The sequence below is a fragment of the Gossypium arboreum genome, chromosome 11, assembly GCF_025698485.1.
Source record: "Gossypium arboreum isolate Shixiya-1 chromosome 11, ASM2569848v2, whole genome shotgun sequence".
Classification (NCBI taxonomy): domain Eukaryota; kingdom Viridiplantae; phylum Streptophyta; class Magnoliopsida; order Malvales; family Malvaceae; genus Gossypium; species Gossypium arboreum.
Genome location: NC_069080.1, coordinates 7,099,312 through 7,113,282, shown reverse-complemented (window position 1 = coordinate 7,113,282; position 13,971 = coordinate 7,099,312). Strand labels below are relative to the sequence as shown.

The following is a 13,971-nucleotide window of genomic DNA, read 5'->3' as shown; positions in this document are numbered from 1 at the left end:
ACCAATTGAATGTTGGGTTTCTACTGATCAGCTGTGGTCATTTTACACCCAAAACTCTAGTAGCTTTCATTATGGGCTATGGCTTCATTTACTTCGTCTTGAATTTGTTCTCCGGCTTTTAATGCCGAGATCGGTACTTAAGCTTTGACAACTTCTACACTAAATACAAATACTAGTGAATGTGATTCCTCCTTGAAATGCCAATCCTTGCTGCATTTTGGCGAAATGCCGAGTTGGTGGGTCTGGATATAATATTTAACCCCCACGTCTCTAGGTTCAGTTGCTATTGTTCTCATCATCTTCCTCGTTGTATTGGCATTTCTTTTCGCTTATTTTATTTTCTGCTTTCTTAGAAGAATAGGGCTGAATACATCACACCAAGTGCATTGAACATGTCTTGTTGGTTGTTTCTGTAAAAAAAAAAAAAAAAAGGTATATTAGACCAGTCTTTCGAAGATTTTCCATTTTGGAGCTCGTAGTTTTCGGCGTTACGGACATTTTGCTTCCTCGCTGCCAGTACAGTATGCCGCAAGTAACGGATGAGACGGAGAAGAAAAAAAACCATGGAGGACTTCCCCAGTAAGACAAGTGTTGTTTCCAAAGGCATGCTTGAACTGGTCTCTACCATTATGAGGAAATTGAGTAGGTAGCTTTTAAATAGGGAGTGAGGTTCCGGTTGAGAGAAGAGAAAGAAAAAATAAATATTTTGGATTAATTACAAAAGGGTTTTCTAATTTTTAATTAAAAGTAAATTTATTATATTTTATCATTTAATTAACTAATGTGACACACGATTAATGAATTAATAGAATTTTTAATAATATTAAATTGTAAAAAAATTAGAATGGCTAAAATAAGATTAGAGTGTAGTTTATTTTGTTTATTTTTATGACAGTTATTTGGATTCTCCCAATGCCAGCCAGCACAACACGAGTTTTGGTGATGGACAAGTTTTCTTTTTTAAAATTTTATTTCATTAATAAAATGTTACGAATGAAAGAGGGTGATATTATAGAATCCAGAGTTTTTCAGTTCAGACAGTTAGCCATCCCCAACACCTCACCTCACCGGCTGCAAAATAGGATCTTCACTGGACATTACAGACATACACACATTATTCAATTCTAGAACCTGCAAATTGTAAATAGTTATTTTTCTTACATGGTACCCTATATATTACATATTATTATTTCCTTCAATCTTGGATTCCTAACCTGTAACTGTAATATTTATTTATTTATTTACTTTTACCAATAGATTGATAAAAAACAAAATAACTATCCTATGCAAGTCATGATTCTAACACTCACTCCACTCCAATTTCTTAACTCAATATTTGGTTGTTCATGATTTTTTTAATTTCTAATTTATATGAGTATTGTTGTTAATATAAAAGATATTGGTTAGAGTAAGTTGAAATACATTATTTTCTTATTTATAGGTTGAGAAGGAACTATTTTATAAAAAAAAAGCCATTTTACTTGTTCATTTAATTTTTAGCCTTTTTTAACTATTGATTTTTTATTTTTTGTCTAATCACTCAAAAATTAATATTTGTTAACTTTACTACGTGACATACACATGAATTGTTACATAGATAATAAAAGTTCAGTTTCAGCAAAAGAAAATCGAAAATAAAAACAATTTCACTAAGTATTTAATTTAATTTGATTTTGTTTTTGTTTTCTTAAATTAAATATGTAAAGCAGTCCAAACCGAATAATACATAGGGCCTAGGGGGGCTTGAAAGTAAAAGTTGAATATTGTGGTGTCAGTGCTATGCTATGAAAGGTAAATGCTCAAATGGTTAGCAGGATGTGTATTTTTCGATTTTAATTAAATTAATCCATCGAATTAAATTAATTAATTAATTATCGAAATTTCGAAATTAATTTGATTGAGATTAAAAATTTTAATTATTAATTAATTTAATTTGAAATTAAATAATTAATCAAATTAGTCGATTAATCGAAATTATTAAAACTCACAACCCAAAGCAGTAAACGAGAGAGGCCGAAATGATGTATTGAGCTTCAGTCGAACAATCCAGAAAAAATATAATTGGGCCCTAGACCGAAGTCTCCTATATCTACAATCCAAAATAAAAAGCCCATTTTCGGCTTGACAGAATTAAAACCAAATGAATTGGTGTTTATAGTTTAAGCGTCTCTCTGTTCCATTCCTTTCGTACTCTCTTTTGTCCCGTCTTTTCAATCTCTGCCTTTTCATTTCCTTTCTCTCCATCTTACCTCCGTTGATTGCTTTTTGCCAATCGGCGCGAGATCTTGCTGATCTGTCGCCGGAACTTTCATTTAGATTCCGGCGATCGCATCGATACTTTTTTTTTTCTTTTAATCTTTATGCTACAATGAATCCCGAATAGTAAGTTTTCTCTTTATTCGTGTTAAATAGTAATTTTTTTTACATGTTGTGTTATTATGATTTAGCCTTTCTTTTTCCTAATCTGGTGATTTATTTTCTTGTTGTCGGTTTGATGATGTTCAGAATTTACATGATTTCATTTGTTGATTAGAAGTTAACCCTTTAATTATTATATTCTTGTTTCAGATCTGTTGATGAAATTCAGATGTTCTCTTCTGTTTTTTTCTGTTATTATTGTCTTATTTGCTACTTGGATTTCTTTGTGGAATTTAAAATAATTTTTTTTAAAGCGCGAGCTTTTAGGTCTTTTTATTGTTAATGTGTTATGTGGTCAATTAATGGATTCAGGAGGGACATAGGCTTCTAATTTTGTAAGATGCTATAATAAATCGTGGTATATTATTCTTTTGCAAATAATTTGTTATATTTTGTTAACATGTTGCTAAATCGATTATGTGTATTGAAGAAGCAAATTTGTCTTAAAAAATGTGCTCATTATGTATGTATATATGAGTGAATGATGGTGACTTGCTCTAATTTGTTTGAAATCAAAATTCATTTTGAATTGCTCTTTCTTGATACACCAGTAAAATTAGGAGTCGACCGATAATTACTTGGCATTCTAAGGTTAATCTTTGGGCACTTAATTTGGTTAATTGGGATTTTAACGCTGACAAGTTAAACTTCAGGTTTGGTTTATGAGAGACTGGGTTTGGGGATTAGGCCTCTTTTGGCGAAAATAAAATTTAATGTTACACATGTTATAGTTGTAGATGTTATTTTTATGCATCATTGGAACAGATATTGATATTATCTGGTTGCAATCTTTTGCAGTGACTACCTGTTCAAGCTTCTGCTTATTGGAGATTCTGGTGTTGGAAAATCTTGTCTTCTTTTGAGATTTGCTGTAAGTTTCTTGACTTACGTTGTCATTTGAAAGCAAATGTCTAAATTATAGAGATCTATTTTCCTCGTCTACATTCTTAGGTTCTTATATGATTGCCCTGAATGCTTATATCCATGTATGATGTTAGATTGTAATAATGATTCATTAAAAAGTTTAACTGCATATAACATGTGTCTTGAGAGAGTGAAATGTGCACTTCACGATTTTCGACATAGGCAGTGGTGGCCTCTGAATCTTGTCACTATATTTAGTTGTATATCAAGATATCAAACATGTGGAATTTTGGATATTTCCAGATGGTTATACAGGACAAAATCATGAACCTGAGATTTTGTAATTTCTTTTATGCAGGATGATTCATATGTAGAAAGCTACATAAGCACCATTGGGGTTGATTTTGTAAGTGAACAGTCCTTGGTGCTAACTTGACCTCTAACTGCCAAAACTTATAGCAATTATTCTAACCTCTTCTGATTTCATTTTCTTTTTTGGTAGAAAATACGTACTGTGGAGCAGGATGGGAAAACCATTAAACTTCAAATTGTATGTTTTTACATGCTTTATCTTTGATTTGTTTCTTTGAAAATTTTCTGACCTAGGTTGTTCCAAGTAATGCGCCTAATTAGAGAATGAGTTGTCTGCTCATTTTCTTCTTTGGCTGCTACTTTTTCCCTTTCTGTATATTTTCATTTTATAATTAAGTCTTAAGAAGTTATTCTTAAATCTTGACTCATAATTTTGGCTTCATGATGATAACTTATTAGTTTGCTTATGGTTCAATGTGCAGTGGGATACTGCCGGACAAGAACGCTTTAGGACAATCACTAGTAGCTACTACCGTGGTGCCCATGGCATAATAGTGGGTGATCTCCCTTCTAGATAATTTTCCCGGTCCTCATTTGTGCTACTTATGAAGTTTTTTTTTTTTTTTTTGATCTTTTTCTTTCCCTTCTACTGCTGGATCCTCTGTTAGATCGTTTATGATGTGACAGACCAAGAAAGCTTCAACAATGTCAAGCAGTGGCTGAGTGAAATTGATCGCTATGCTAGTGATAACGTTAACAAACTACTGGTTGGAAACAAGTGTGATCTTACAGCTAATAAAGTTGTGTCATACGAAACAGCCAAGGTATTTTCCAGTTTATTTCTAGGAAGAGTTGTGTGATTATCGAATTGTAAATTGTAATTGTTGGTGCTTTACTGCACTCTTTGCCCCATGATATTGCTGCTTTCTTCTTTCAGGCATTTGCAGATGAAATTGGCATACCTTTTTTGGAAACCAGTGCAAAAGATGCCACAAATGTTGAACAAGCTTTCATGGCCATGGCTGCCTCCGTCAAGGATAGGTACGCATATCCTGTTTCTTTTAACTAGTTTTATTCATAGCACATACTAAGAAAATAATGCTAAAATAGTCTCTGGTGATAACCAAAAAGTTATTGCAGTTGTAGAAGTACGTACAGTTGACTGGCCTCTTATTGTTTCTGTTACTTTTGTGTGTTTAGCGCACTCTTTAACATGGCCTCTTAATGCAGAATGGCAAGCCAACCAACGGCAAACAATGCAAAGCCTCCAACAGTACAGATCCGAGGTCAGCCTGTTGCAAAGCAGAGTGGCTGCTGCTCTTCCTAATGTAAAGGTTAATGATGTATTAGGAAGCTATTTTTCTTATGCAGTATGCTGCCTTTCGTGGCATGTAAGATTACGTGTTTCTTAACTCCATAGGTTTAATGAACTTATTATTTCTTCGGACCAACCTCATTAGAGGATCTAATTCATTTCTGCATACTTGTTAATGTGAAAGGCTTGTGCACTGTATGATTGTTGGTTAAATAATAGGTGTTCTTTCTCAAAGTATGGATTTGTTACTGTGTTATTCAATTACACTCTATTGGCTATACCTCATACATGGAGGGATAAACTTGTGCCTGAAAACAAATTTAAAAGCCTGCAGAGAAAGAAACGGGAACTGAACCATAACCCCATAGGCGATGCAGCAGAGGGACATTCAAGCCCAAGCAACTAATCCCAACTCTTTTATTTGCTTCCGGATAAAAAAAAGAAGAGGAAAAACAAACCAATAAGAATTAATTATCTATTTTGGTATGATTATTGCTTTCGAAAAAGAGCGAAAAATAAACCAAGGTAACTTTTTGTTTTTACTAACAACTAATCAACTATTACTCTGTGATTAAAGTTTTTAATATGATAAAAATTAGATAAGTAATCGAAATTTAATCAAATTTTAAGTTTTTATAAAAATTGGAAATAATCATATTCTAGATTGTCGGGAGCTTTGAATCTAACACAAATGGAGATAAATCTACTCTCTTTATTTATTTATTCTTTTGGATTTCCTATTTGCTGACTGATTTGTGTTGGCCTTTTCTTGCTGCAGTATCAAAGACTTTATTTTGGTGATCGGGAATTTTTTTTAATGCTGTTGTGTGGCTTGTATTGTTCGCTTAATATTTGAAGCTAATGGGTTCTGGTGGTCATTGATGCTCGGTTTTAGGGAGTTGAGGGAGCCGAAAATGCTGGTATGGATGGTGGGTTGTGTGAGGGTTAAGATCGAGTCTCGGGTTTAGGCGGTTATTGAGGATGATCCGAGAGGATTACGTGCAAAGAAGCTTTATGTGGTGAGAGCTTTTGGATGAGTGTGATTTAAGTATAGTGTTGCGTTAGGCTGAGATCTGATTTTAAAAAATATTTAAGTCCAAACTTATGTTTAGATCGGTTATTCAAAAGTCCAATTTATCATTTTAAAAAATAATAAAATACTAAAAATTATATTTTTAATTAATGTTTTATATATTTTTATTATTAAATTTAAATTTTAAAAATATTTTTTATTATTTAAATTGAATTTAAGATAGATTAATCTAATCTGATGTATAAAAATCTTTATCCGAATTTAGTCCGTAGGGACGGGGAACTCAGATATTGGTGTAAGGTAATGACAGGATATAGGTAGGCGATAGGAGTTTGGAGTATCAGTAGGTGCCAATGTAGAGTATCAACTAAGCTTGAATATTAATTTAGGAATTGAGTTTTGAATTTAATCTTGAAACTTCCAAATAAAAAAATAAAAAGAAAAAAAAATGTACCCAAATTAAAATATTATAGCTATAAATGATTTCATTTATTTTGAAATTAAACGTGACAAATTGAAATGGGTTAAAACTCAATTCATTATCATTTGGGAGTCAAAATTAGAACTTGCATTATTAATTTATAATTACTTAGGCCAGACAAAATTGGATTATAACGAGTTGTATTTGATCAATTTTGCAAGTATTTTTGGTTTTCGTTATAGAATAAATAAAACAGGTAAAATATTTATTATAATAATAAGTTGTATTTTATCAATTTTGTAAGTAATTTTTTTGGTTTTCTTTACAGAATATATGAAACAGGTAAAATATTTATGAAAATAGATGCGATAGAAAATTTTCTAGGAAAATAGATGTTAAATGTTTTAAATTTTTATTGGTACCAAAATATAATAAAAATAAATAAATAATATTTTTAAATTGATATTAAAATGTAAAAAATAATTATAGATTGTTTTTAAAGGATTATCCCATTTTCTAACCCTAAAAAACTATGTTCTTAATTTCAACATTTGTGGAATTCCAATATTTAATTTATTAATCACGGGTATTTATCCTACAAATTGGATTTGAATTATAAAAATTGCTTCCTATGCTTAACAATGACTTATTCCTATGAAAAGGAATATATGAATTATTAGAGAAAACATGGAAGTCCGTGGCTACACAGTTGAGTAAGTCCGGTTCGAACATTTATTCCAAAAATTAGAAGATTTAAATAAAATATAAGTTTAAAAATAAATTTAGATAAAAAATAAGATTCATTTAAAAAACATGTCTTGGTAAAATTTTTTTTATTCAAATTTAGCTCAAATTTACAAAAAAAAAACATACTACTGTTTTTTAACTATTATATTGTCACTTCAATATTATATTACTATTATTTTTTATTATTATTTAGATATTGTATAATTTTTATTTTATTATTATAATTACTTGTTATGTATTGTAAAGCAGTCTGAATTGATGAGAGAGGCGGAACTTATGTATTGAGCTTCACTGGAGCTACCGAAAAAGATATGATTGGGCCCTTGATCGAAGTCCAATATCTATGATCTAAAGTAAAGAAAGGCCTATTGGGTGATAGAAAGAGAATGGTCATGAAAACCGAATGATTTCTTTTTCTTGGGGCGATAAAACCAAATGAAATGGTGTTTTAAGTATGCGTGTCTCTGATCCATTCATTTTGTAGTCATGTACTCTCTTTCGTCTCTTCGTTTCAATCGCTGCGTTTACATTTCAATTTATTATCCTCTTTCTTCCTTGTATTCTAGTTTAATAATAAAATCCAAATTCAACAACAAAAGCAAAACTCAAATTTGTTGAGCAAAAAAAAAAAAAAAAACACAGATATCATTTTGTTTGCTCTTTTCCTATTTTTGGACTTTTCTGTATATTCACTGTTTGAGAAGAAAGAATTGGGGCATCTCTCTCTCTTTAGTTAGATTTTATTAATGGAGAAAGAAGAGAAGAGGAAGAAGATGGAGGTTGATTCAGTTCCAGCAGCAGCTTTGGAAGGGTTTTCACCAGTCTCTACAACTAGGATTTTCTGGAATTCCAGGAAAAGATCTGGTACTTCCTTTTTCACTTTTCTTCCCCTTTTTCTTTGTTAATTTCATTTTAGGAAAAAAAAGAAAAGAGAGAGCTATGAACATGTTTAATTCACTTTCCTTCTGTCTTTTTTTTTTCCTTCTATTTTCCATGTTTTGACTTTTCTTCCGTGATTTATTTTCATCTTCAATTGAACTAAATTCATTTGACAAACTCCTTGTTTTAAACAACCAAAAGAAAAAGAAAATATAAAATTGATGACATTAGAAATTCAGAGTGTTTTGTTTGATTGGTGCCATGTAGTGGTTACTTTGCTGCTACGTTAATTTGCCGGGTTTTGCGTGCCTTAGCATAATGATCAATTCATCATCTATATATTTCATTTTCTTGTCTATTATCCTGATTTGATTATCTTTTAATTTCCAACACGTTTTCCCTAATTTTTTGTTGATGCTTTGGCTTCAATGCTGCTTTTTTTTTTTTGTATGTTTAATATTGCAGTTGGTTTACGTTTACTTGAAAAAACTGTTAAAAAGAAAAAAAATTAGAACAACCACCACTTATAACTCTCTTGTGCCCACCATTTCCACCTAACTGATTTGAATCTCATTCTCTAATATATTCATTTATTTATATTTCTTTGAATAGGTTGGAAAACAGAAATTTGTTTTCTCTAATTCTGTATATCATGTGACAATCAAGCACGTTAAAATCAAGCTCTTAACTAGTTTAAAAATGGGTTGGGTTTTGGGCATGTATTTCTTTTTTAAATTCGGTCCGGTCCGGTCTGGTTGTATAAATTATAAAGGATCAATTTTATGATTTACATGATGAAAGACTTTCATTTATTTTTAAATCTTGATTGACATCATGTGATAAAAATATATATATCTCTTCTTTCGAGGAATTAACTATTTTATTTACAAATTTGGGTTAACCTATGCTGACCTAGATTGTGTTTTTACACGTGGGATCTTGTCTAGGCATAATTTTTTAGTTGTATTTTTTGGTCAGGTCCGGTTTGGACAGACAAATTTTTATAAAAGAAAAAGTGGAAAGGATAAATCTAAATATCTGTTTTTTAAATTAATAAAAGGCCTTGGAAGAGGTTTGACGTCATACGAATGGAGACTTCCTATTCAAATCTATATAAGCTTCTAATTATGACTTCAAGCATATGTTCCTTGTTCTGAAAATATGAGCTATTTATTCCCAATAAACCTATACCATGGTAAATTAAATTTCAAATTAGCTATGGTAGCAATCAAGTTCATATGATTTGCTTAACATGATAAACCTTTTCTTTTTAATGTATATTTGGTGGATAAAAACCTCGAATTTAGAAGAAGATGCAGAAGAAGAAGGGTGTGTCATTTAGAAACTGTTTCAAATAAGTCTTAGCCAAGTGTGGAGATTAGATTTATGTTACGTTCAAGTACCTTTTGATGGTTTTCATGTATTTCAAGAAAAAACACACAAGTATGACTGTTAAACAAGCAGTTTTTAGCTTCATAAATTATTTCTATCTTCACAATTAAGTTCAGTGAATTCCTGTTTTAGAAGATCGAGTAAGCTTAAAGAAGCTTGGAACTTAACTAAAAATGAGGTTTAAAGGCTTCATGTTTGGTTTAGAAATGCATCTAAAATTAGTTGGAATTAGAATGTTTTAACTTCTCTCCGACAGCTAGCGGGAGGAATTTAGACAAGGTAACAGAAGAGACTGCTAATGTGACACCCACCAAACAGGAAGAACAAATTCTTGATCAAGACAATACACCAGATTCCGCTACCTCCTCTGAACTTTCCGAGCGTCGGAAGGCTCTCTTTGAGCCACTGGAACCTATTAAAAACATCAATGGCCGGCGACCGTCAGCAGAGTCTTTGCTTCCCCCACCAGACTTCGATGCTGCGAGCTATCCAAAGGGCTGGCTGATCGGAAAGAAGAGGAAGCTGGTAAATGTTGACGTTGTTGAGAGCATGCGAAGGATTGCAGTCCAGGAAATGAATAGAAAGGTCTCATGTCATATACTTAAGCTCCTCTCAAAACACTAGCATCTATCTTATATTACATTAACTCCAATAAAAGTCAGATATGGATATGTCTAACACGGATCTGAATATTTGTAAGATAAGGGTATTTTAAGAAAAATGAAGAGTCCATATGACATCTTGATTTGTAGAGTCCATGTCTAAATAAGTACTAGATACGAGAACTTGAAAAAGAAAAAAAAGAAAAAAAGAGCGTATGCAGCTGATATGGTGAGAAAGTTGTATAGGATAATGAGTAGAGACGATGGAAGGTAATAACTTGAAATGGTTAAAATATGCAGGACAGGGAAATTGATGGGTTGAATGAGCAGTTGGAAGAAGATGCGAGGTGCTTAGAACATCTGCAACTTCAGCTTTTACAAGAGAAAAGTAAAAGATCAGAGGTGGAGAGAGAAAACGCAATGCTTCAAGAACAGGTATCCATGCTGATGAATATGTTGCAGGAAGGTGAGGAAGGTCCAGATGATCATGAACCTTGAAAACTTTTTCATTTAATTGTTCTTTTCTTTGTAGAGTTAGTTGTTGGAAAATTAGTAAAGAAGAGCATGCAGGATATATATGGCATGCAATCTACCCTCCCCACGATTTAAATTTGCACCCACCCACCCACAGTTAGTCGCGTCTCGTTTGTTGCAGAAGACATGATGAATATTATTGCAATGTATTGTATTATGTATGAAAAAGAAAATGTCAAAGCTGTAAAATAGTCGGCTACTTAGGTAGATATGATTTAAGTTTGTTTTGGCGTGTTACGTGTATGCCAAATTATACTAAATAAATTGTTTATCTGTTTGGATTTGTACACTGCCACTGCATGATTGTTGGTTAAATAATCGCGTTCTTTCTCAACTCTGGATAAGCTTGTGAAACAAATTTATAAGCCTGCAGAGAAAAAGGAATGGGAATGGGAATTGGACCATAACCCCAGAGGCAAAACAAGAAAAGGAAAAACAAATTTAACTTTTTCTTATGAAGGGCTGTGCAACCAGCATCAAAAGACTAATTGCTTTTGATTGGGAAATTGAGTATTTATGTTTTTCCACAGTGATCAGACGCAATTCTTTGGATTCTACATGAAAATTTAGATGATTTTGTACTGTCTAGAATAATGATAATTTAATTCTTGTTATTTTCTGAAGATTAAACGGTGAAAACTATAACGCATGATAAGTGTAGACCAAAACAAGCATGGAAGGCCCAGGAATTGTATTTTTGGGTTGGGCCAGATGAGTTGGCAATTTTACCCAAATAATATTCCCTGCACTTCAGTAGAAATTGTGTTTCATCGAGAGAGAATAACAGAGGGAAAGCTTAAGCAATGGCGGCCGAGGAGGACAGCGGGGAGTTTTACCTCCGCTACTACGTGGGCCACAAAGGGAAATTCGGGCACGAGTTTCTGGAGTTCGAGTTCAGGCCAGATGGGAAGCTCCGGTACGCTAACAACTCCAACTACAAAAACGACACTATGATCCGCAAAGAGGTCTTCCTCACTCCTGCCGTTCTTAAGGAATGCCGCCGCATCATCGCCGAGAGCGAGGTTCCTTTCCTTTTCACCACTTTCCTATGCCATCATTTTTGCAATTTTTTCTTCTTCTGGAATTGAAACTGTTATTTACGCTTCGAATGCTAATAAGGAAAGAGAATGGAAAAGAGGGAAACGTTTTTACTCTACATCGTTAAGCAAGAAGTAGCACACGGTGTTATGTATCTCAATCATTAAATTACTAATTTTCCCTTTCTTTCCTTCCTACCAAACGGAATTTTAGGGTTTCTTTTTTTTTTTTTTGGGGAATCCATTTTGTTATGTCGTTGATTTCACTTTATGATTTTTTTTCTTTAGCTTTTCAAATAGCTTCTTTTTTTTTTCCAACTGGATTCTAATCTAGCCAAGCGAAACAGTGACCACGTTATCTTCTTGGTTGATAAGTTAAAAGATGTAGTTTTTAGTTGATAATTGATTATGGTAATTCGGAGTTGATGTAGAGTTTTATTTATGATGGTTGTGTAGATAATGAAGGAAGATGATAACAATTGGCCAGAACCAGACCGTGTTGGGCGGCAAGAGCTTGAGATAGTGATGGGGAATGAGCACATCTCTTTCACAACTTCAAAGATTGGGTCCCTTGTTGATGTTCAGAGCAGTAAGGATCCTGAAGGTCTTCGCATATTTTATTATCTGGTTCAGGTCAGTAAGTCAATATACATTCTCCTCTTCTTTTAACCATTATATGGTTCAGGTCTCATATTGATTGCCATTTTATGTGGGGCAGGATTTGAAGTGCTTTGTATTCTCTCTTATCTCACTCCACTTCAAGATCAAGCCTATTTGAAGAATGAATGATGATATTGAAATCCTCCACTATAGAGGGGAGAGTGGTGTGTCTGTCACAATTGGCGTTTCTGCGTTTGATATAAAGCTTTGTTTTCCATTTCCTTTTGTTCTCTTGAATTGATGAGCTAAGTCTGTGTATGGTTTGGTTGTGTGAGTAATTTTTTGGAATTACATAATGTCACTCTGTTTCTGTTGTGAAAGCTTTTATGATTGTGCACTTGTTTTCTTTTTAGTGTTCCAAATTAGAAGTTCTTTCAGCTTTGGCAATTTAATTTAGGTACATATGTTCCTTGATTGTTTTCTTTATCGTGAATATTGTTTTACATCTCAAATGAAAATGGAGACTTTGGCATCTTTTTCATTGGATTTATACAAAAGGGAGTTGAACCCAAAGCGGCAAGTTCAACTCTCAAGGCAGTCTCATTTGACTCTAAGCTCAACATTTAATTAAACTCCGTTCATATTTAAGCTCTTTACATATAATAAAGGTACATTTTTTATTTTATAATACAAAAATATATTGAAGTGTTCCGAATATTATGAAGTGCAAATTTGGTTTGTTGATAGCTTTTTTTAGGTCAAACTCTAATAGTTTACGAGTATGGGACATGATGGCGACGGTGGTGGTAAGGAGGAGGAGGAGAAGCATAAGTCTCCCCAAAAACACTCTAAATATTTTGCCCTTAAATAAAAAAAAAACAGCAGGTTAATTTTTTTTGTTTTACATAATTTGGAATTGAAATTTGAGCTATTAATAAAATTTCAGAGTTAACGCTAATAGTTGAAAGAAAGAGAGAGAGTGCAAAACAGAAGATAGGATTGGAGAAAAAGCGGGTATTCTCTTGACACCGTGGGTTTAGGGTATTCTTTTTCTGTGTGAAGACTGTGAGACACAAGGAGGAGGTAAAGAGAACCATTCCAGGCATGAGGCATTACTTTGATGGTTTTAGGGTTTATGATTGTAACCACATTTTGACAAAGATAAATTATTGAGGACCATGATTAATTTCCTTATCTTAATGATGGACTCCCAGTTCCATATTTTCCTTTTTTTCGCTCAATCGGGCTCCCAGCATTACTAATTTCTAATTTTAATAAACAATACCTAAAATACTAGATACAAATGCAGCCCCATTGGTGATAATAGTAGTGATTGTCCCAACAAATTCATGCAGCTGGCCTCAATAGCTTCAAGCGTATTCAACTTTCAGTACGATTTACATTTTCATTGCAGATATCTAAAATCTTTGGCTTGTCAATGCCTTATTAATTAAAAGCTTACAAAAGTCTCAAGAAACGGTCATAATATTCATTGGCTACATGATGCCCACTACCATGCATTAAGGTCGATAACATGCAGGTTGGCCTTATGTGGAGCATCTGAGTAGGTAAATTGCAGGGGTGGTGACCTAACTTCTAGAGGGAGATGGATGAATGGTTTGAACCATGTTTTGTTTTTTTTTTTTTTAATCTTTAGTAAATATACGAAGTTATAAAAGAGTCTATTATTCATGGCACCAACATTACGTGTGTCTTGCAAGTTGCAAATGCAGCATACTTACACATGGACAGCTCATGGGTTGGGACGGTAGCTGAAACAGCCAGTCACCTCTTTTGAATTTAATCCTAACCAGACG

At 32.9% G+C, this 13,971-nt stretch overlaps 3 protein-coding genes across 3 annotated transcripts; all 3 read left to right on the top strand.

The window, feature by feature from the left end:
* Positions 1 to 2,136: 2,136 nt before the first annotated feature.
* On the top strand, positions 2,137 to 5,143 carry LOC108459312 (ras-related protein RABD2a). The gene is made up of 8 exons (XM_017758669.2): positions 2,137 to 2,382; positions 3,217 to 3,289; positions 3,641 to 3,688; positions 3,785 to 3,832; positions 4,077 to 4,148; positions 4,263 to 4,418; positions 4,532 to 4,635; positions 4,825 to 5,143. Exons 1-8 carry the CDS (start codon positions 2,369 to 2,371, stop codon positions 4,919 to 4,921), a joined length of 612 nt encoding a protein of 203 aa, XP_017614158.2. The 5' UTR covers positions 2,137 to 2,368; the 3' UTR covers positions 4,922 to 5,143.
* A 2,322-nt stretch (positions 5,144 to 7,465) lies between these two features.
* On the top strand, positions 7,466 to 10,706 carry LOC108459311 (protein HEADING DATE REPRESSOR 1). The gene is made up of 3 exons (XM_017758668.2): positions 7,466 to 7,974; positions 9,638 to 9,966; positions 10,284 to 10,706. Exons 1-3 carry the CDS (start codon positions 7,857 to 7,859, stop codon positions 10,479 to 10,481), a joined length of 645 nt encoding a protein of 214 aa, XP_017614157.1. The 5' UTR covers positions 7,466 to 7,856; the 3' UTR covers positions 10,482 to 10,706.
* Positions 10,707 to 11,251: 545 nt separating this feature from the next.
* LOC108459315 (protein mago nashi homolog) lies at positions 11,252 to 12,534 on the top strand. The gene is made up of 3 exons (XM_017758672.2): positions 11,252 to 11,539; positions 12,011 to 12,187; positions 12,273 to 12,534. Exons 1-3 carry the CDS (start codon positions 11,321 to 11,323, stop codon positions 12,330 to 12,332), a joined length of 456 nt encoding a protein of 151 aa, XP_017614161.1. The 5' UTR covers positions 11,252 to 11,320; the 3' UTR covers positions 12,333 to 12,534.
* Positions 12,535 to 13,971: the final 1,437 nt, after the last annotated feature.

Coding starts and splice junctions, on each gene's coding strand:
- LOC108459312 (XM_017758669.2), top strand. Junction 3,290..3,640: donor GTCTTCTTTTGAGATTTGCT/GTAAGTTTCTTG, acceptor TCTTTTATGCAG/GATGATTCATATGTAGAAAG. Junction 4,636..4,824: donor GCTGCCTCCGTCAAGGATAG/GTACGCATATCC, acceptor CTCTTAATGCAG/AATGGCAAGCCAACCAACGG.
- LOC108459311 (XM_017758668.2), top strand. CDS start 7,857: ATGGAGAAAGAAGAGAAGAGGAAGAAGATGGAGGTTGATTCAGTTCCA. Junction 7,975..9,637: donor GAATTCCAGGAAAAGATCTG/GTACTTCCTTTT, acceptor TCTCTCCGACAG/CTAGCGGGAGGAATTTAGAC. Junction 9,967..10,283: donor TCCAGGAAATGAATAGAAAG/GTCTCATGTCAT, acceptor TAAAATATGCAG/GACAGGGAAATTGATGGGTT.
- LOC108459315 (XM_017758672.2), top strand. CDS start 11,321: ATGGCGGCCGAGGAGGACAGCGGGGAGTTTTACCTCCGCTACTACGTG. Junction 11,540..12,010: donor GCATCATCGCCGAGAGCGAG/GTTCCTTTCCTT, acceptor ATGGTTGTGTAG/ATAATGAAGGAAGATGATAA. Junction 12,188..12,272: donor TATTTTATTATCTGGTTCAG/GTCAGTAAGTCA, acceptor TATGTGGGGCAG/GATTTGAAGTGCTTTGTATT.